General features: G+C 45.6%; 1 protein-coding gene across 5 annotated transcripts in view; it reads right to left on the bottom strand.

The window, feature by feature from the left end:
• rabep1 (rabaptin, RAB GTPase binding effector protein 1) overlaps window positions 1-23,265 on the bottom strand; it is a 209,064-nt gene that overhangs the window by 129,109 nt on the left and 56,690 nt on the right. For 3 of the 5 annotated variants that reach the window (XM_068010048.1, XM_068010044.1, XM_068010046.1), the window contains exons 2-6: window positions 17,420-17,551; window positions 6,036-6,239; window positions 4,456-4,616; window positions 4,042-4,161; window positions 2,885-3,023 (exon numbers count right to left, since the gene is read on the bottom strand). In XM_068010048.1, coding sequence (XP_067866149.1) covers window positions 2,885-3,023; window positions 4,042-4,161; window positions 4,456-4,616; window positions 6,036-6,239; window positions 17,420-17,551 — 756 coding nt within the window. The remainder of the gene's footprint in view (window positions 1-2,884; window positions 3,024-4,041; window positions 4,162-4,455; window positions 4,617-6,035; window positions 6,240-17,419; window positions 17,552-23,265) is intronic. The other 2 variants (XM_068010045.1, XM_068010047.1) reach the window with 2 other exon arrangements.

Below are 23,265 nucleotides of genomic sequence, written 5' to 3'. Positions count from 1 at the left end.
TGCTGGACCAGGAGCCAATGTAGGTTAGCAAGCATAGGGGTGATGGTGAATGAGACAACGATACTTATACAGCGCCTTTAACATAATAAAATGTCCCAAGGTGCTTTACAGGAGCATCATAAAACAGACCATGACACTGAGCCACAAAGGAGATATTAGGTCAGATGACCAAAAGCTTAATCAAGGAGATAGGTTTTAAGGAGTATCTTAAAGGAGGAAAGCGAGGTGGAGAAGCAGCGGTGTAGGGAGGGTGTTCAAGAGCTTGGGACCTAGGCAACTGAATGCACAGCCCAATGGTGGGATGATAAAAATCAGGGATGCACAAGAGGCCAGAGTGCAGATATCTTGGAGGGTTGTGGGGCTGGAGGAGTTTGAGGGAATTCCAGAACTTAGGGTGTAGGCAGCTGAAGGAACAGCCAGCCGCCAGTGATGGCGATTAAAATTGGGGATGCGCAAGAGTCCAGAATTGGAAGCGTGCTGAAATCTCAGGGGGGTTATAGGGCTGAAGCAGGTTACAGAAATAGGGAGGGTCAAGACCATGAGGGAATTTGGAAACAAGGATGATAATTTTAAAATTAAAATATTGCTTGACTGGGAGCCAATATAGATCACCAAGCACGAGGGTGATAGGGGAACAGGACTTGGTACAAGTTAAGACACAGGCAGCAGAGTTTTGGATGACCTCAAGTTTATGGAGAGTAGAATGTGGGAGGCCAGCCAGCAGTGCATTGGAATTATCAAGTCTAGAGGTAACGAAGGCACGAATGAGGTTTCAGCAGCAGATGAGCTGAGACAGGTGCGAAGTTATGAAGGTCGAAATAGGCGGTCTTAGTGATAGTATGAATGAAAGGTTGGAAGCTCATCTTGGGGTCAAATGGGACACAAGGCTGCAAACAGACTGACTGTTGCCAGGGAGGGAAATGGAGTCAGTAGCTAGAGAACAGAGTTTGAAGCAGGGACAATGGCTTCAGTCTTTCCAATATTTAACTGGACTGCAAGTTAGGAAATAGGCAGCTGAGTTTTAGATGACCTCAAGTTTATGGAATATGGAAGACGGGAGGCAAGCCAGAGAACAACGTTCCCTTCTACACTGCGCAGTTGCGCAGCAACTTGTAAGTTCCCACGCAGGACTCGCACAAGTCTTTTCCTTTAAGTTAGCTCATGCGCGTGGCTTTTAACGGAACCACGCACTTAAGCAAATTACCTGTGCACTCTTTAAAAAAAAAATCAGATGTATTTTGCCAGAGATCATTGATTTACTCGAGGTAACAAAGGTACGGATTAGGGTTTCTGCAGCAGATGAGCAGAGTTGGAGTGGTGTCACGAAAATGGAAGTAGGCAGCCTTTGCATTGGAGGAGATATGTAGTCAGAAGCTCATCTTGAGGTTACATAGACACTAAAGTAGCGAAGAGTCTGGTTCAGTCGCAGACATGCCAGGGAAAAGGGATGGATTGGTGGTTAGGAAACAGAGACTGTGCTGGGGACTGAAGATATTGGCTTTGATCTTCCCAATCTGTAGTTGGAGTGGTGGTGGTAGTGGTGTACAGATGGGTATTATCAGCATATATGTCAAACCTGATGTCATGTTTTTGGATGATGTCTTCAAGGGTCCGCATATAGATGAGAAGTAGGAGAAGGTAAAGAATATATCCTTGGGGGGAGTCTCGAGGTAACGGTGTGGGAGTGGGAAGAAAAGCCACTGTAGGTGATACTCTTGTCTATTATCGGATAGATAAGAATGGAACTGGGTGAGGGCAGTCCCACCCTGGTAAACAGTGGAGAGACGTTGGTGGAGGGGTGGCCAACAGTCAAAGGCTGCAGGCAGGTAGAGAAGGACAAGGAGGGATAGTTTACCATGGTTACAGTCAAATAGGATATTGTTTGTTAATTGTGCTTCCAATATATAAACTTTCTAGGTTCAATGTCGGTTATCAATATCAACTCTTCCTTTAACTCTAACTTTTTTTTTAGATTAGAGATACAGCACTGAAACAGGCCCTTCGGCCCACCGAGTCTGTGCCGAACATCACCCACCCATTTATACTAATCCTACACTAATCCCATATTCCTACCAAACATCCCCACCTGTCCCTATATTTCCCTACCACCTACCTATACTAGTGACAATTTATAATGGCCAATTTACCTATCAACCTGCAAGTCTTTTGGCTTGTGGGAGGAAACCGGAGCACCCGGAGAAAACCCTCGCAGACACAGGGAGAACTTGCAAACTCCACACAGGCAGTACCCGGAATCGAACCCGGGTCCCTGGAGTTGTGAGGCTGCGGTGCTAACCACTGCGCCGCCCGTATCTCATCCTAACTAATGTAACAATTAAGAAAGATACTAAAACACTGAAGTGATTCCAAATTAGATTAGATGATACTGAAGAATTGCTACTGTAAACAGAGCAAGGTCTTTGCAAGAAAACAGCTGGCAGAGACTAGCAGTGCCTTGAGGTGATATGATTTGAGTCAGTTCCTGCAATGCCAGGTGGTGTGCTCCGCATATCGGCTGTTGAGAAAAGCACTAAATGCAGGCCTTATGTCTTACTCTCTTCCCCTACCCTCACAAAAGGAGCGAGTTATTCCAGGGCACCTTTCCTCATTGCGAGTTATTGAAGAGTGCTGACGAAGGCCTGGGAATAGGTTAGCCTGTGACCTAGGCCTTGGGAAACAAAGAGGAAGCTGGAGAGGACTGAAGAGTTATCAAATAGGAGTTGCAAGATAAACTATTCTTTTGAATTCAGGAAGTGCTTTTTCAAATTCCCATTAGTAATTCCTAAGCCATCAACAATTCTTTTTAACTTCACTCTAATTCCAAGGATACATTTTCAGTTCAACAATTGAGCTTTTTATTATAATAGCTCTTTCTTCTGATTACCTTCGTGCAGTTCTTTACGCAGCTTCTCTGCGTCTTCCTGCAGCACACTTTTCTGAGTGTTAAGAACAGCAACATACATTTCCAGGTCCGTCCTGCAGGATTTCTCCGTCTCAAGGTAATGATTCAGCTCTTTAACCTGCTGAGCACATTAGCCACTTCAGTCTATTTATTTACAGTAATAAAAAAGGCATTCAGATATTACTTTTCCATTTCTAAATTAGTGCAATACCCTTCAGTTCAACTGGAAAAATAAATCTCGCTGACCACACTATTACAAATGGTTAGCCTACATCACTATATGCTTCCCACCCATTCAAAACATGCTTGTATATTGGTGGAAGGTAATGCTGAGTTCAAGAACGAAACATTTTGGTAAGTATTAAATATTAAAGTGTTCAGTAATAAGTTTTTAATTTGGGTAATCCAACAAATACCACAAGTACACACAGTACATTTACAAAGGGTTGAGGGGGTGGGAGAAAGAGAGAAGGAAATGGGGAAAAGTGAGTATTGACTGCAACGAAAACAACACTTATCATGGATACAGCATGGAAGGAGACCATTCAGCCCATTGTGCCTGGTGCAGCTCTTTGAAAGGGTTATCCCAACTACTCCCACTCCCCTGCTCTTTCCTTACAGCCCAGCAAATGTTTTCTGTTTAAATATTTATTCCTTTTGAAAGTCACTATTCCCACCCTTTCAGGCAGTGCATTCCAGATTGCAATGACATGCTGCATAAAAAATTATTGTCGACTCCCACTGGGTCTCCCGTGTCAATTTTATCTGGGTCTTTGGGTTACTGACCCTCCTGTCAGTACAAATAGTTTCTTTCCATACTTTATCAAAACCCTTCATAATTTTGAACACCTCTATTAAATCTCACCTTAATCCTCCCTGCTCTAAGGAGAACAATCCCAGTTTCTCCACATAACTGAAGTCCCTCATCCCTGGTACCAATCTAGAAAATATATACCACACCCTCGCCAATGAAAAGAACAATTTTTATTCCAAACTTATATTTATTATATACATGCCTTTCACATCCATAGTACTTCACAAAGTGCTTCACAGCCATGAATAATTTTGAAGCACAATCATTGTTTAACAGGCAAGTCACAATATTTTGATTGTACAGTCTATGTCTGTTTAGGACTCACCTTTGAGGCTTCTAGTTCTTTGACCTTTTCCTCAGCTTTGGATAGCTTTTCTTTGAGAGCTGCTATCTCTTTCTCCATGGGCACCACCACTGACCGCAACTTCTCAGCATCTTCCTGAGCCTGTTCATTGAAATAAGTATATTTGCCTCTACTTTAATATCTAATAAGCAAATGCACAAGGCTGAAAAATGCAACTCGGATCACCTCCAATAAAATACATCACCCCATTGCCCAAATGATATGGAAGGTATCTAATTGAAACAACGTTTCTAGCACATTGCTTACTGTCCTGCATAACCAAGAGTGAACTCCAGCTATTATTCCCCACTTAACATTGATGCTCAACATCAGACAACCAGAAAGTCCTTCCAATCATTTCAAGATTTATAGCTGGGTTTAGCTGAGCATACTCACTTTCTTCATATCATTTTCTAAGTTGTCCTCCTCTTGTCTTTCAGACAGCTGCCTCCTTAGTTCAGCCATCTCATGTTCCACTGCTTCCTTGTACTGCCCCCACTGTGCGCGTTCCTGCTCCAGACGCTGATGGAATTGAATCTCGTACTCTCTCATCGTCTCTGCAACAGAGATTAGAAAACAGTTCAAAAGGAACCTGCTATAAAAAATTAACTAAATTTTCTTTTTTTAAAAAGGAACACCAAGAAAGAGAAATAAAGTGTTTTAGTTACATAACCCAAATATGGAAGTTTTTAATATATAATCCAACAGCAGAAATACACAGACCACAATTATTGATACTGCAGAAAACTCATCCAAACTATAGATTGAGACAGTGAGCGTGGCAGAGAGAGAGCGCGAGTGAGCGACATGGGAGTAAGAGAGTTTGAGCAGCTAAGAGTGGAGTGGAAGTGGTTTGGGTGTGTGTGGGGTGTGGGTGGAAGGCCAGAGAGGGTAAGTGAAACACAAGGCAAAGAGATTTTAGCCTATTTGGCCTAGAAGAGATTTCAGGTTAACTTATATAATGTTGCTGATATAAAATTAAATGGAGGCCAAAAGAGTTATCAGCATCATGGAAGCCTTCTGGGAAATTGGATCAGGTTCATTAGCCTTGGGGCCAGACAAAGCAATTTCCAAAATTATGTTTCTCTCGTACCAGATTAGTTTGAGATAATGGGGGCAGCTCAATGCCTCCAAGAGCTAATCATGCCTATGATTTGGATTGGTTTGATTCATTGAGCAATGCATGCGCCTTAGCTGGTCAGACAATGTGGCTGCCACCACACCAAGATAGAGGGACAGAGGTTAAGCCTTTTTTTGGCTCTCACTTCAAATGAAAAAATGAAAATCTGCAGTAAGTTTGAGTTTGAAACTATTAATATTATTTTAAGTTAGAACAAGTCATATCAACAGTATTGACTAGTAAATTGAAGGAAAGACAAGGTCAAAACATAGCTTACATAATTTGTGAAAGCAATTGGAAGTAGGCAACTCTTGCTATGATAGCAGTATTCTGCTCAGTCATGTACAGTATATAAATGTATCAGATTGGTGGTTCACAATTGGCCTTGTCTCAGTACCACGTTTGCGTCTCTCTCTCTCACCCCACTCCTGTAAGCTGAGGCCCTTCTTGTTCAGGTGGATGTTTAGATCCTGTGGCACATTCTGAAGAGGAGCAGGGACGTCTCCCAGTGTCCTGCACTGCATTTCTCCCTCACCCAATAGCACTGAAGTAGATTATCTGTCAGTCATTCATTTGCCATTGGGAGACTTTACAATGTGCAATCAGCTGCCTCATTTGTCTACTTTACAGCAACTGCACTTGAACAGTGATCCATGGGCTGTGAAATGGTCAGAACCTCCCGAGGACATGGAACCAACAAAATAAAAGCTCTTTCTTTCTTATTAACATTCAGAATCAAGGTTCACACAAATAATGGCAGAATGTGGGAGGTGACCAGCCCACATAGAATCCTGAGCAAGTTCAGAGGGAATGGAAAACATAACCCTGTCCAGTGCAAAGGAACTTTGTTCATTACCTTTCATTATAGCCTGCATTGAGGCCACTTCTTCGTGCCACTGCTTCTTCACATCATTGATTGCCTCCTGCTTTGTGGTCTCAGAAACTGTAGCTACAGCTTTTATATTCTCCATGTCAGCATTTGCCTCCATGAGTTGGACTTGCAGGCGAGTCACATCACCTTCTGCTGACTGTAGAGCAACATTCTGCCGCCTCAGCTCCTCTGAAAAACACCAAGATAACTTTTCATTCTTGATTTAGAAACCTCATGGGTTAAAAAGTCTCCATTATGCACAACAAATCTGCAAGCACTGATGAAATATATTCATTCCAATCTGTGGGCCATCAGAATGTTGTTATTGCACAGACAGGTTTATTAGTAACTATGGTGATGTAATCATGGGAAGCATTACTCCAATAGGATTACCTGGATACTAAAACATTACTAATGTAGATAAGAGCATATTGGATCCAAGTACACAATTCCAATGTACTAATCATTTATTCCCGATCAAAGTTGAACATTTCACAAAACTTGTCGAGTTCATCAAAAACCAGTTCTAGTAAAATAAATGCCAAACAATAAAGGAAAACAAGTACAGATTAACTTTCACTAACATGGCTTGAAAAAGTTCCTCAGTGATGACAAAATACAGTAATGAAGTCATAACTCTTACAGGCATTTTAGTATCATCTTCATGGCTCTTCACTGTTCGCTCTCGCTCAGCGATAACACTATCGTTTCAGAGTCAGAAAGTCATGGGTTTAAATCCAACTCTGGAAACTTGAGCACATAATCCAGGCTGATACTCCAGCGCAGTATTGAGGGAGTGCTGCAGTATCTAAAGTGCCATCTTTCAAATAAGACATTAAACCAAGGCCCTGTCTGCCCTCTCAGGTGGGCGCAAAAGACTCCACAGCAGCATTTCAAAGAACAAGGGAGCTCTCTGGGCGTCCTGGCCAATATTTATCCTTTAACCAACACCACTAAAACAGGTTACTTGGACATTATTATATTGCTCTTCATGGGACTCTGCTGTATGCAAATTGACTGTTGTATTTCCTACATTACAAATGTAATTGATATCAAAGTATTTTGCAGGTCACAGATCTGAAGGGTCGACTCTGTCTTTCTCTTCACAGATATTGCCTGCCCTGAGCAATTTCAGCATCTTCAGCTTTTGTTTCCGATTTCCAGCATCTGCAGTATTTTGCTTTTGTATCAAAGTATTTCACTGGATGTAAAGCACTTTGTGACGTCCTGAGGTTGGAAAAGCACTATATAAATGCAAACTTTTCTTTCTTTTGGTGATGCAGTTCTAAGGAGCAGAGTCTATTTTAGATTAAGCAAAGCTAAAAGTAACCTGGATTCAAGAACTGGGCAAGTGATTGCAGCTCCAGTAGAGCTTGGCTCTGAAGATGGGTGAACTGCATCGAAGTGCCCAATTGGTGCCTGCAGCTCGCCAAATTTATTCCAATCAGGGCTGAGGATAACTCTCAGTCCTCTCTTCTGGCATCTGACAGCATAGCACCAACCATTGTATGCCAGTTATCAGATGCCATCAAATTCAGGCCCCTCGCTACTCAGGTTAACATGAGAAGAACTGGTTGCCAAAGGGGCAGAGAATAGCTAGCTTTAGGATAGAAGGAGCAAAGGAGAAAGAAATCAGGATAAAGTAATAGGGAAGAAAATTAAAAGGTGTTTAGATTTTTTGCTCTCCACATGACTCAGATTTATTTCGAGGAGTTGCACCTATGCACTTTCCACTGATATTTTAATCTGATACATTGGGCTCGGTATTAAAATGACAGCATGGAAATGTCGAGTTTGCTCAGATGATTGCTTATAATTGAAAACACTTACGCACAAATCACAGCAACTGGAAACAAAGTGTTATTCATGCATCATGATCAAAATGTCTTCCACCTTTCAAGGATTGGGGTGATCACTGTGGGGTTGTTGCTTATTCTCACAGCACTATCTTCATGAATGGAAGTAATTAGCAGTGATAAACATTCCTGAGTATTAGTATTAGAATGCTTGGATTAATTAAATGAGATTGGAAATCATTCGTTTTCAACTAAGGATCATTCTCGCACAGCAGGATTCGCACTGAAATTTGGCATTAGACAAAGATAAACAGGAATTTAATCAGCAGCTCATTCTTCTGCCAAAATTATCCAACTAACAACATAGTGGTGGCCCTACAATTACCCATCTACATGCAGGTGGATAAAGTGCACCAGAACTTTAAGAAAACCTACAGTAAACAATATTACTACCATCCATTAGTACTAATAGCCTAAGCCACCACTTTTTTTCAAAGTTTGCAGCTCACATTGCGACACAAACACTTGCAGCATTATAGAACTAAAGTTAGATAGATCAACAATCTGCATTTATATAGTGACTTTAAGTAGTAAAATGTCTCAAGGTGCTATACATGAATGTTATCAAACATAACACCAAGACATAAATAGGTTATTAGGACAGGGCTTAGTCAAAGAGGTAGGTTTTAAGGATCGTTTTCAGGATGAGAGGGGGTAAAGATAGTTATGGAGGAAATTCTAGAGGTTTGGGCCTAGATAACTGAAGGTACAGCTGCCAATGTTGGCGCAAAGAAATTTGTGAATGCACAAGAGGCTAGAATTGGAGGAATGCAGAGATCTCAAAGGATTATAGAGCTGGTTAGAGATAGGGATGATTTGAACACAAGGATGGGAATTTTAAATTTAAGGCTATGCCAGACTGCGATCCAATGTAGGTTAGTGATCAGAAAGGTTGGTGAGTTGGTGTAAGTTAGGATATGGGCAACAATGTTTTGGATTAGCTGAAGTTTACAATGTCGCTATGACCAGGTGAGGAAGAGGTTTAGGGTTCCCTTTCAGCCTTCACCTGGTCTTACTGTAACAGGGTTTTATTTTTAAACACACTGCGTTTTTAGCTTCCCCCTTGGAGAATCCTTGTTCACTGCTTTCCAATTATAAGGCAAAGAAACAAGCACAAACAGACTTTCTTCGGTTTAAGGAAGAAAGGTGAAATATTATTAAACTTAAACTCTGATTCGGTTGATGCCTATGGTTACATGACATGCCGACACTAGCATGCATGCACGATACACACATGCAAATAGAGAGACAGAAAAGAGAATAAAGTGGAAAAGTTTGAGGCAATATCTGAACAGTTTTTGTTACAGCTCTTCGAGCTCAAAGTACAGTCCTTGATTGTAGATAGATCTTGCTTTTTGTTGGGGCCCAGTATTCTTCTTAAACCTTCTTTTTTATTTTTTATTTGTTTATTTTATTTTAGTTTGTTTCTACTATGCCTACCCAGTTTTTTTTAATGTTTGAGCTTGGGGCTAGGGCTGTTCATTTTTCTGTCAATTAATACCCTCTCTGTACTAACGCTTTGTCTTTCACGACACCATTAACATACCAATATAATAAAAGCAAAATACTGTGGATGCTGGAAATCTGAAATAAATACTCAGCAGGTCTGGCAGCATCTGTGGAGAGAGAAGCAGAGTTAACGTTTCAGGTCAGTGACCCTTCTGCAGAACTAGCAAATATTAGAAATGTGAAAGGTTATAAGCAAGTAAAACAGGGGTGGGGCAAGAGATAACAAAGGAGAAGGTGTAGATAGGACAAGGTCACAGAATAGCTGACCAGAAGGTCGTGGAGCTAAGGCAAACAATATGTTAATGGTGTTTTGAAAGACAAAGCATTAGTACAGATTGGGTGTTAATGGACTGAAAACTGAACAGCCGCAAGTACAAACATGAGAAAAAGCAGTGGGTAAGCAAACTGAACAAACTAAGATGAAATAAAATAAAACAAACACGAAAATATATATAAAAAAATAAAAATAAAAATAAAAGTAAAATGGGGGGTCCGTCATGCTCTGAAATTACTGAACTCAATGTTCAGTCTGGCAGGCTGCAGTATGCCTAATCGGTAAATGAGATGCTGTTCCTCGAGCTTGCGTTGAGGTTCACTAGAACAATGCAGCAATCCCAGGACAGAGATGTGAGCATCAGAGTAGGGGGCAGTGTTGAAATGGCAAGCAACCGTAGCTCGGGGTCCTGCTTGCAGACTGAGCAGAGGTGTTCTGCAAAGCGGTCACCCAGCCTGCGTTTGGTCTCCCCAATGTAGCGGAGACCACATTGTGAGCAGCGAATACAGTATACTACATTGAAAGAAGTACAAGTAAATCGCTGCTTCACCTGAAAGGAGTGTTTGAGACCTGGGATAGTGAGGAGAGGAGGTAAATGGCAGGTATTACACCTCCTGCAATTGCAGAGGAAGGTGCCGAGGTGTGGGGGTAATGGAGGAGTGGACCAGGGTGTCACGGAGGGAATGATCCCTTCGGAATGCTGTCAGGGGAAGGGAGGGGAAGATGCGTTTGGTAGTGGCATCACGCTGAAGGTGGTGGAAATGGCGGAGGATGATCCTTTGGATACGGAGGCTGACGGGGTGGAAAGTGAGGACAAGGGGAACCCTGTCACGGTTCTGGGAGGGAGGGGAAGGGGTGAGGGTAGAGGTGCGGGAAATGGGCCGGACATGGTCGAGGGCCCTGTCAACTACAGTGGGGGGGAACCCTCGGTTGAGGAAAAAGGAAGACATATCAGAAGCACTGTCATGGAAGGTAGCAGCATCAGAGCAGAAGTGTTGGAGACGGAGAAACTGTGAGAATGGAATGGAGTCCTTACAGGAGGCAGGGTGTGAAGAAGTGTAGTCGAGGTAGCTGTGGGAGTCGGTAGGCTTATAATTCATATTAGTAGACAACCTATCCCCAGACATGGAGACAGAGAAGTCGAGGAAGGGAAGGGAGGTGTCGGAGATGGACCATGTGAAGGTGAGAGAAGGGTGGAAATTAGAAGCAAAGTTGATAAAGTTTTCCAGTTCGGGGCAGGAGCAGGAAACGGCACCGATACAGTCATCAATGTACCGAAAAACAGCTGGGGGAGGGAGCCCAAGTAGGACTGGAACAAGGAATGTTTGACATATCCCACAAAAAGACAGGCATAACTAGGACCCATGTGAGTACCCATAGCAACACCTTTTACTTGAAGGAAGTGAGTGGAGTTGAAGTTGTTCAATGTGAGAACAAGTTAAAGAAGCATTAACATACCGTTTGCCTTTGCTCCATAACCTTCTGGGGCGGCACAGTGGCGCAGTGGTTAGCACCGCAGCCTCACAGCTCCAGGGACCCGGGTTTGATTCTGGGTACTGCCTGTGCGGAGTTTGCAAGTTCTCCCTGTGTCTGCGTGGGTTTCCTCCGGGTGCTCCGGTTTCCTCCCACATGCCAAAGACTTGCAGGCTGATAGGTTAATTGGCCATTATAAATTGCCCCTAGTATAGGTAGGTGGTAGGGAAATATATAGGGACAGGTGGGGATGTGGTAGGAATATGGGATTAGTGTAGGATTAGTATAAATGGGTGGTTGATGGTCGGCACAGACTCGCTGGACCGAAGGGCCTGTTTCAGTGCTGTATCTCTAAACTAAACTGATCAGTTATTCTCTGTGACCTTGTCCTATCAACACCTTCTTCTTTTGTTATCTCTTGACCCACCCCTGCTTTACTTGCTTGAAACCTAATACATTTCTAATATTTGCCAGTTCTGATGAAGGGTCACTGACCTAAACGTTAACTCTGCTTCTCTCTCCAGGCCTACTGAGTATTTCCAGCATTTCTTGTTTTTATTTCTTCTTAAACTTTGTTTGCTGTACGAGACTTTTCTCTCGAGGTTCATGTGTCTTCAGTGGATTCAGTTCCATGAGAAAAAGATGGGAGCAGACAGGAGAGGCAGTGACAAGCCAGCCAAGAGAGGTCTTTTCAATCCGGGAACAAACGGCTTTCTACAGGCTCTTAATTCAAACAACTGTACAAATCAGAAAAAAAAACAGACTGCCAAGAAGGTTAGTCAAGTGACTAACTGGTTTGACAAGGTCTGTTTGTGGATTGTATTGGAGCAATGGATAGCTCCTTTGTTCCAACATTGCCTGTTAATATCCAAAAATGTCTTCCCAGCCAGGGGCCTGCCAACCCCTTGTCACACGCCTTCTCCTTCCCAGCAACAATTTAAAATTTAATGTCCATGTGGCAAAATTCATGTGCCTCATTCTTGGCAGATGGGGGTCTGCATGATAATGTATTAACAATTTATGTCTCAGCATACTTCCTGACAACCTTTTCCTGGTTGGAGGGTATAATTACACCACGAGAAGTTTGCATAGACAGGTTCCAATATAAATGTAGACAAAGTGATTTAAATTGACATATAAAATAGTGATTGAATTGTGTCTGCACACCCTGGTCTCATAATCCCACCCCTTCTAAGCTCACTTCATCTGAAAGTGCTTGGTTTTGACTTCCTCTGTGGATTGCCAGGGGAGATCAACTAGTTTGTAAATAAAACATTATCTGACATCAGCTCATCTGGTCTTCCTTTATGGTCCTTCTGCTCTATTTTTTAACAAAGTAATTCATGACAACGCTACTTCATCGGACACGTCATCAGGATGCGCCGCGGTGCGCACATGCGCAGACGGTCTCATGCCCCCTGCGCATGCGCTGCGGACCGACCTGCCAGGACCGTTGTGCGCATGCGAAGATGACGTCATCGCGTTATTTCGTCTTCCTCGCCTACGCGCTGTGTTTGGCCTCTGCGCATGCGTCAAAGCTTCGGCGTGACTTTTTGAAAGTGGAAGGAGGGGAGGTTTCGTCGGGCATTTTCTCGCATTTTATCTGAATTACTTATTCGTTTTGGAGACTTGCTTCATTTTTATTTGACACAGGAGATTGTTCCAAGGTAAGTTGCTCTGCCTTTGTAAGTTGCTCTGAAAACATTTCCATTGTCTGGGCCACCGCATGTTCTCCAGTCCCTGTTGTGAGTTGCTCTGAAAACATTTCCATTGTCTGGGCCACCGCATGTTCTCCAGTCCCTGTTGTGAGTTGCTCTGAAAACATTTCCATTGTCTGGGCCACCGCATGTAGCAGGATGAAGGCACAGTGACTGTAATTTCTGGCGCCAAACAGTACACACTGCAGATACATGATGGCCAGGCTACCTGCAGCTGCATCTTCTCCATTCAGACTTTGTTGCCCTGCAAACATGCTGTTGTTGTGCAGAGGCATCTGGGTCTGCCTTTGGACAGGCTCGCCCCCAATTGTCGCTGGCGTGCATCTCAGACACCAACGACGACAGGCATGGCTGCTGCCATTGTGATTACAGAGGAACAGCCAAGGCCCCTCAGCCACAATAAAAAATACCGCTTGCTTTCAGATCAATTGTACCAGCTACAACAGGCCATTCTGCAGAGTGGAACGGCAGCATTCATGAGGAGATTGGACTGGCTGCGGCAACAGACTCTCCGCTGGCAGCAAGGACTGGCTGATGAGATGGAGCCATTTACTATGCCCAACAATTGCCCGGAAGCACCTTTGGATGGAGGTGGCCGCGCGCTGGACATCAATCACGTGTCACAAACCCTGGATCCTGAGCGTCTCACCCCCTGGCCTAATGATCTGATGGACCATACATATGCCTGCCTGTTCAAATCTCCACTTCCCCTACCTGCGGTACCCTCTCCTTGCTGCTCAGTTACACAGTCACCTGCTCCTACACCCATCAGGGCAGTGCTCCTGGGCACACAGCCACCTGTTTCCCCATCCGATGTTGAAACAACCATGCAGAGCCTTGTGAGACTCCGCAATTGCCAGTTGCTGCCTGTCAAGCAGAGAGGGCGTCCAAAGGGGTCAAGCACTTGGGGAACATTCAGCAAGAAGAGACTGAGCACTAAAAGAAACAAGCATGCCGTATCCAGTGGTAGCAGAAATGTGAATGCTCTTGCTGTGAACACAACTGGTGATAGTAGTAGGCAGGATTAAATGGGAATGGATGGAAAGACGCACGAGTAACATAACCACTGGCAGGGAACTGCTGGGCTAAATGGCCAGCTTTATGTTCATAGCCCAAAAGAAATGTGCTTCTTTTCCAGCACCCTCACATCATTCATGTTTTCCCTGAGAGCAGCATTGAACCATCACGAGATAGGGGCAGTAACATCATCCTGCCTCCTACAGCTGAGGTGGGTACTAAGTGATTCATTGGCGGTGTTATCAGTACATGCCTTTACCGCAGAACACAAAGCATGCTCAACAGTAATTTCATTGGAGGGAGGGAAGCTCTGACACTGATGTTCTTTCCTTATTTTCTTTCATGTAAAATGTGCCCTTGAGAAAACAATCCTTGACACTTAAGGACGGCATTCAAGCAAAGGAGGCAGTGCAGGAGAGGACGCAAGGATGTGCTGATTCCTGCATCTGAGGTGGGTAATAAGTGCTTCATTGGCGACGTTATCAATTGGTGCCTTCACTGCAGAACTTAAAAAGGTGTGTACAACAGTAATTTCAGTGGATGGAGGGAGGCAAGCTCTGACTCTGATTTGCTTTATTTCTTTTCATGTAAAACATGCCGTCAAGAAAACAATCCTCGAGACTTAAGGTCAGCATTCAAGCAACGAAGGCAACTAGATCATGCTGCGGAGCTCATCACGATGTGGAAAGGAACATTGCATTTATGGATGAATTGGGAATGCACATTGGGATGCGCTTGGGGAACATTCACCAAGAATAGACTGAGCTCAGACTCTTGTGACTTTGCCTTCTTCACATGGACAATACAGCAGTGGAATAGAGAGCCAAGCGTTTATTCACCACAAGGCTCCCCAGGAACAATCTCTTTAGCTGTGCATAGCAGAGACTCGGCCTGTCTGTCTAACGGGAATGCTGGACACAACACTCATGTATCCATGCACAGCAGTTCCTCGGATACTTAATGAACTTAATAAAACTTTTCAATAATTAAACCCAGAATTGTTGAGGTTTTGTTTTGCATGCTATTTCCCCGACTTTGCAACTGCACTTCAGATATTCAACTATGGTGGGGGGGTAGAGGGAGGGGTGGGTGAAGAGGGGGAGGGGTGGGGAGAGCAGGGAGGGGTGGGGAGAGGGAGCATGCAAAATGCAGGGACCAAACAGTTGCAATGCCTGAAGTACTGTGGAGAAGTAGAGAAAGCAACTGGGTAGGGGAGAAAGCAACTGGGTAGGGGAGAAAGCAACTGGATTGGGCATCCACAGCTGGAGGGAACGGCTGAATGGAGAGGGCCGGAAGCGAGAGGCCGTAGAGAGCCGCGGGGAGCGAGCGTGCGAAGACCTTGGTGTCACCAGGTCCAGGGACTGGCCAGTAAGTCTTTTGCTGTTGTGTTTATGGCGCATGCACAGAAAAAGGCGCTCCCCTTCCGTTCTGCTGCTCCCCCCGCCCGCTCTCTCCCTCCCCCCTTCCTTACCCCTCCCTCCCCCTCTCCCCCTTCCTTACCTCTTTCTCTCCCCCCCCCTCCCTCTTTCTCTCCCCCCCCCTCCCTCTTTCTCTCCCCCCCCCTCCCTCTTTCTCCCCCCCCTCCTCCCTCTTTCTCCCCCCCCTCCTCCCTCTTTCTCCTCCCCCCCCTCCCTCTTTCTCCTCCCCCCCCCTCCTCTTTCTCCTCCCCCCCCCTCCTCTTTCTCCTCCCCCCCTCTCCTCTTTCTCCTCCCCCCCTCTCCCTCTTTCTCCTCCCCCCCTCTCCCTCTTTCTCCTCCCCCCCTCTCCCTCTTTCTCCTCCCCCCCTCTCCCTCTTTCTCCTCCCCCCCTCTCCCTCTTTCTCCTCCCCCCCTCTCCCTCTTTCTCCTCCCCCCCTCTCCCTCTTTCTCCTCCCCCCCTCTCCCTCTTTCTCCTCCCCCCCTCTCCCTCTTTCTCCTCCCCCCCTCTCCCTCTTTCTCCTCCCCCCCTCTCCCTCTTTCTCCTCCCCCCCCTCTCCCTCTTTCTCCTCCCCCCCTCTCCCTCTTTCTCCCCCCCCCTCTCCCTCTTTCTCCTCCCCCCCCTCTCCCTCTTTCTCCTCCCCCCCCTCTCCCTCTTTCTCCTCCCCCCCCTCTCCCTCTTTCTCCTCCCCCCCCTCTCCCTCTTTCTCCTCCCCCCCCTCTCCCTCTTTCTCCTCCCCCCCCTCTCCCTCTTTCTCCTCCCCCCCCTCTCCCTCTTTCTCCTCCCCCCCTCTCCCTCTTTCTCCTCCCCCCCTCTCCCTCTTTCTCCTCCCCCCCCTCTCCCTCTTTCTCCTCCCCCCCCCTCCCTCTTTCTCCTCCCCCCCTCTCCCTCTTTCTCCTCCCCCCCTCTCCCTCTTTCTCCTCCCCCCCCTCTCCCTCTTTCTCCTCCCCCCCCTCTCCCTCTTTCGCTGCTCTCCCCGGCCCCCGCGCTGCTCTCCCCGGCCCCCGCGCTGCTCTCCCCGGCCCCCGCGCTGCTCTCCCCGGCCCCCGCGCTGCTCTCCCCGGCCCCCGCGCTGCTCTCCCCGGCCCCCGCGCTGCTCTCCCCGGCCCCCGCGCTGCTCTCCCCGGCCCCCGCGCTGCTCTCCCCGGCCCCCGCGCTGCTCTCCCCGGCCCCCGCGCTGCTCTCCCCGGCCCCCGCGCTGCTCTCCCCGGCCCCCGCGCTGCTCTCTCACTCCGGCCATTGTATTCTGCCACGTGTTTGTCAGGTTTCATCTCTGTGATTCTTTGAGCAGCGCCATCTTTAGTCCTGGCAGCTGCTACAGTTGCAAGCTGTGACGTTTTCGTGGCACATGCTGTATTTGCGCATGTGCCAAAACAGCGCCACCTACCGATCGCGTTGTCAACAATTGCGGTCATTTTTTAAACTTTACTTTTACCGAATACATATAATATTCAACACTAATAAGAAGTTAAAAGCATTTATTCCCTTTCCTTCTGGGTCTCAGAATCTACATGAGACAGAAGCAAAAATATAAACTCTCATATCAACTCCAGAAGTCATTGATTTTTTTTAAGCAAACCCTGTGCTACAGGTCCTAGAACTGAGCTGGTTTCATCCTGTATTTAAACAGGTCAATCTTTGATCAGCTTTTATGCATGAAAGCAAAAAGGGCTATGGTGGGACAACTAATCTCATCACCAAAAGGGGCCTGGTCGCATCTAGAGAAAATAAACTTAATTATGTTAGACAAATTGAATACGAAACAGTAGAGCCAAAAGAAACTGAATAAAAATAATAATAGTGATTCTAAGGTAAATTGCGACCAGAAGTTGAGGGAAATCATCTATCACAACTGGTTTTTAATAAAACACCAACCAGTTAAGAGATTAATTTGCAAACCAGGAATCATTAAAAATGAGCACTCTTTGTTGACAAGCCAGTGGACTATTACTTGACTAACTCTCGGCAGTTGTCAAAAGCACAAGTTTATAAATGTCAAACAGTATCTGTTCCTCTTCACCGCCATTCAAATTTTCCACTTGGGGTATTATCAATCCCCTTGGGTGAACACACAAACCACTTGCCAAAATAAAAGTAACTTCTAACCTTCCTTTGCGAGGTACAGCTCCTTGAATTTTGCCCTCTTCTGATTAAACTCGAATTCCAACTGCTGTTTGGTGCACAAGAAATCAGCCTTGGCCTTTTCCAACTCGGCAAGGCGCTGCTGCAGCTTGGCGACTAGAAGAGAAACAGGACGGCCAGATTAAGAGGACAGCATGAACAACCAGCTAGAGCATGCTGCAACCCAAAACAATACGTTTCACCACTTACAAAACCAGTTCTGCTGAAACACATGGAATGTGACATAACTCAAGAGTATCAGAAGTAAACTAGAATGGTCAGAATGAGTTTACTTCAACTGAAGATATACTTAATCAGGATACAGTGACAGATCATACCAAGAAAGCTCACAAACTAGAATAATAATGAGGAATGGGATTTGGCAGGTGCTCCAAGCTGTGAAAAACTATATGAAATAAATTCAAATCAACATTTCACAACTTTAATAAAATCTATGAAAGTAAAATTGATCCTTTCAAACCAAGTACACAATCAATTTTTTTTTAACTAACTGATGAAAGGAAGAAACACTGCAATTATGCAAAAACACACAGTTTCTTCCTGTTCCCTGCTTTAAAAGCAGCAGTGACAACTTATTTTTTCTTTGAGCTCCAGTAGCTGGTTGGGAAAAAGAACAGGTATCGCAGAGTGGAGCAGATAATAAATAGACACTGAACAGTAGGGAGAGAAAGGAGTAGAGACACTCAGAGGGGCCAAAGTGTTGTTAACAATCTCAGACTTTTGAAGGGAAGGAGGTTGGTAGCAAGGATGTGGTAAACGGGGGCATAGTCATCTGATGGAATAGCCTCTGGTTATTTTTTTTATTCGTTTCATGGGATGTGGGCATCGCTGGCCAGGCCAGCATTTATTGTCCATCCCTAATTGCCCATGAGAAGGTGGTGGTGAGCTGCCTTCTTGAACCGCTGCAGTCTATGTGGGGTAGGTACTCCTACAGTGCTGTTAGGAAGGAAGTTCTAGGATCTTGACCCAGCAACAGCAAAGTAACGGCGAAAGAGTTCTAAGTCAGGATGGTGTTTTGTTTGGATTGGAACTTGCAGGTGGTGGTGGTCCCATGCACCTACTGCCCTTGTCCATCTAGGTAGTAGAGGTCACAGGTTTGGAAGGTGCTGTCTGAGGAGCCTTGGTGCATTGCTGCTGTAGATGGTACACACTGCTGCCACTGTGCATCGGTGATGGAGGTAGTGAATGTTTGTGGATGGGGTACCAATCAAGCGGGCTGCTTTATCCTGGATGGTGTCGAGCTTCTAGAGTGTTGTTGGAGCTGCACCCATCTAAGCAAGTGGAGAGTATTTCATCACACTCCTGACTTATGCCCTGTAGATGGTGGACAGACTTTGGGGAGTCACGAGATGAGTTACTCGCCGCAGGATTCCTAGCCTCTGACCTGCTCTTGTAGCCATGATATATATATGGCTACTGGTCAATGGTAACCCTACAGGATGTTGATAATGGGGGGGATCAGTGATCGTAATGCCATTGAATGTCAAGGGGAGATGGTTAGATTCTCTCTTGTTTGAGATGGTCATTGCCTGGCACTTAAGTTGCAAGTAACATTCACGCCACACACAAGCCCAAGCCTAGATATTGTCCAGGTCTTGCTGCATTTCTACAGACTGCTTCAGTATCTGAGTCATCGCAAATGGTGAACATTGCACAATCAGCAGCAAACACCCCCACTTCTGACCTTATGATTGAAGGAAGGTGATTGATAAAGCAGCTGAAGATGGTTGGGCCTAGTACACTACCCTGAGGAACTGCTGCAGTGATATCCCGGAGCAGAGATGATTGACCTCCAACAACCACAACCATCTTCCTTTGCACTAGGTACGATTCCAACCAGCAGCGTGTGTTGCCCCCGATTCCCATTGACTCCAGTTTTGCTAGGGCTCCTTGATGCCATATTCAGTCTAATGCTGCCTTGATGTCAAGGGCAGTCACTCTCACCTCACGAGTTCAGCTCTTTTGTCCATGTTTGAACCAAGGCTATAATGAGGTCAGGAGCTGAGTGGCCATGGCAGAACCCAAACAGAGCGCCACTGAGTCGGTTATTCCTAAGCAAGTGCCACTTGATGGCATTGTTGATGACACCTTCCATTACTTTACTGATGATTGAGAGTGGAACTGATGAGGTGGTAACTGGCCAGGTTGGACTCGGCCTGCTTTTTCTGTACAGGACATATGCTGGGCAATTTTCCACATTGCCGTGTAGATGCCAGTGTTGTAGCTGTACTGCAACAGCTTGGCTAGGTCGTGGCAAGTGCTGGAGCACAGGTCTTCAGTACTATTTCTGGAATATTGTCAGGGCACGTAGTGTTTGCAGTATCCAGTGCCTTCAGTCGTTTCTTGATATCACGCGGAGTGAATTGAATTGACTGAAGACTGGCACCTGTGATGCTGGGGACTTCAGGAAGGGGCCGAGATGGATCATTAACTCAGCACTTCTGGCTGAAGACTGTTGCAAATGTTTCAGCCTTATCTTTTGCACTGATGTGTTGGGATCCCCCATCATTGAGGATGGGGATATTTGTGGAGCCACTTCCTCCTGTTAGTTGTTTAATTGTCCACCACCATTCATGACTGGATGTAGCAGGACTGCAGAGCTTAGATCCGATCCATTGGTTATGGAATCACTTAGTTCTGTCCACTGCATGCTGCTTACGCTGTTTGGTGTGCAAGGTTGTAGGTATTTGGAAGTCTGCCTGGTGCTGCTCCTGGCATGCCCTCCTGCACTCTTCATTGAACCAAGATTGATCCCCCAGCTCGATGGGGTTATGCCGGTCCATGAGGTTACAGATTTTGGTTGAGTACAATTCTACTGCTGCTGATGGTCCACAGTGCCGCATGGATGCTCAGTTTTGCATTGCTAGCTCGGTTCGAAATCTATCCCATTTAGCATGGTGGTAGTGCCACACAACACAATGGACGGTATCCTCAATGTGAAGGCGGGACTTCGGCTCCACAAGGACTGTGCGGTGGTCACTCCCATCAATACAGTCATGGACAGATGCACCTGCAGCAGGCAGATTGGTGAGGATGGGGTCAAGTATGTTTTTCCCTCTTGTTGGTTCCATCCCCACCTGCCGCATTCCCAGTCCAGCAGCAATGTTCTTAAGGACTCGGCCAGCTCAGTCAGTAGAGGTGCTACCAAGCCACTCTTTGGTGATGGACATCGAGGTCCCCCACCCAGATTATATTCTGCTTGCCACCCTCAGTGCTTCCTCCAAGTGGTGTTCAACATGGAGGAGTACTGATTCATCAGCTGAAGGGGAGGGCGAGGGGGGAAGGAGGTAGGTGGTAATCAGCAGGAGGTTTCCTTGCCCATGTTTGACCTGATGCCATGAGACGTCATGGGGTCCGGAGTCGAAGTTGAGTACTCCCAGGGCAATTTTCTCCCAACTGTATACCACTGTGCCACCATCTCTGCTGGGTCTGTCCTGCCGGTGAGACAGGATATAGCCAGGGATGGTGATAGTGGAGTCTGCGACATCATAAGGTATGATTCCGTGAGTATGACTATGTCAGGCTGTTGCTTGACTAGTCTGTGGGACAGCTCTCCCCACTTTGGCACAAGCCCCCAGATGTTAGTAAGCAGGACTTTGCAGGGTCGACAGGGCTGGGTTCGTCGTTGTCATTTCCAGTGCCAAGGTTGATGCCGGGCTGTTCGTCCGGTTTCATTCCTTATTGACATTTTAGGGGTTAGGTACGACTGAGTGGCTTGCTAGGCCATTTCAGAGGGCATTTTAAGAGTCAACCACATTGATGGGGGTCTGGAGTCACATGTAGGTCAGACCAGGTAAAGGACATTAGTGAACCAGATGGGTTTTTGTGACAATCGACAATGGTTTCATGGCCATCATTAGACCAGCTTTATAATTCCAGTTTTTTTTAATTAATTGAATTCAAATTCCACCTTCTGCCATGGTAGGATTCAAACCCATGTCCCCAAGGGAATACCCTGGGTCTCTGGGTCACTAGTCCAGTGACAATACCACTACACTACCGCCTCCCCTTTAATACTAAAATAAATATGCTAAAAATCTGAAATATGAACAGAAATGTTGGAAATAAACAGGTCAGTCAGCATCTATGAACAGAAGACAGTCTGTGTCACTTAAGGTGCACCCTTCATCACAGTGATGGCTAAATGATGCTCTGACACGAAACCTCTATTAATCATCGATTGGTCTGCAGTAGGAATACTGTGTCCAGTTTTGGGTACCTTACTTAAGGAGGAATGTCAAAGCCAAGCAGAAAGGATTATTTGCTAGTGCTGGTGGGGAGGGTTTAAACTAGTATGGCAAGGGGATTGGGACCCGAGGGTAGATTCAGGTGGGACAAAATCAGAAATTAAAATGGAAGGCAGAAAATTAATGGATGAGTCTGGAAGGCAGAGGAAACAAAGGTTAGAAAATGAAAAAAAAGTTTGGCAGTACTCAAGGGTATCTACTTCAATGCAAGGAGCATAGCAAATAAAGCAAATGAGCTGAGGGCAGATAGACACGTCGTAATAAGATATCAGCTAGAACGGAAACATGGCTTAAGGAGGGACAGGAATGGTAGCTCTATGTTCTTGGTTACAGGGTTTTCAGACACAACAGAGAGGGGATAATAAAAGGAGGGGAGATGGCAATTTTGGTCAAAGAAATTACAGCTGTGAGGAGGGAGATATGTTAGAAGGATCATCAAATAAGGTCATATGGATTGAGCTAAGGAACAAAAAAGGGGTAATCACACTGCTGGGAGTGCACTATAGTCCCCAAAACAGTCAGAGGGAGATAGAAGAGCAGATATGTACGCAAATCTCTGAGAAGTGCTCAAACTCAAACGGCAGTAATAGTCAGGGATTTTAACTACCCCAATAGTAACTGGCATAGTTTTAATGTGAAAGGAATTGAGGGAGCAGAATTCTTGAGGTGCATTCAGGAGACCTTTTGTGGCCAGTATGTAGCAAGTCCAACAAGAGAGAGTACAATTTTGGGCTTAGTTTTAGGAAATGAAGCTGGGCAGATGGAAGGAGTGGCAGTGGGAGAGTACTTTGGTGGTATTGATCATAATTCAGTTAGTTTTAACATAATTATGGAAAAGGAGAGAGACAGAACAGGAGTTAGAGTTCTCAGTTAGGGCAATGCCAATTTTACTAAGCTGAGCAATGAATTAGAATTAGAACATTACAGCGCAGTACAGGCCCTTCGGCCCTCAATGTTGCGCCGACCTGTGAAACCATCTGACCTACACTATTCCATTTTCATCCATATGTCTATCCAATGACCACTTAAATGCCCTTAAAGTTGGCGAGTCTACTACTGTTGCAGGCAGGGCGTTCCACGCCCCTACTACTCTCTGAGTAAAGAAACTACCTCTGACATCTGTCCTATATCTATCACCCCTCAACTTAAAGCTATGTCCCCTCGTGTTTGCCATCACCATCCGAGGAAAAAGACTCTCACTATCCACCCTATCCAACCCTCTGATTATCTTATATGTCTCTATTAAGTCACCTCTCCTCCTCCTCCTCTCTAACGAAAACAACCTCAAGTCCCTCAGCCTTTCCTCGTAAGACCTTCCCTCCATACCAGGCAACATCCTAGTAAATCTCCTCTGCACCCTTTCCATAGCTTCCACATCCTTCCTATAATGCGGTGACCAGAACTGCACGCAATACTCCAGGTGCGGTCTCACCAGAGTTTTGTACAGCTGCAGCATGACCACGTGGCGCTGAAACTCAATCCCACTACTAATAAAAGCTAACACACCATATGCCTTCTTAACAGCCCTATTAACCTGGGTAGCAACCTTCAGGGATTTATGCA

Source organism: Heterodontus francisci, chromosome 30, assembly GCF_036365525.1.
Source record: "Heterodontus francisci isolate sHetFra1 chromosome 30, sHetFra1.hap1, whole genome shotgun sequence".
NCBI classification, from domain to species: Eukaryota; Metazoa; Chordata; class Chondrichthyes; order Heterodontiformes; family Heterodontidae; genus Heterodontus; species Heterodontus francisci.
This window is presented reverse-complemented; position numbering and strand designations above follow the sequence as displayed.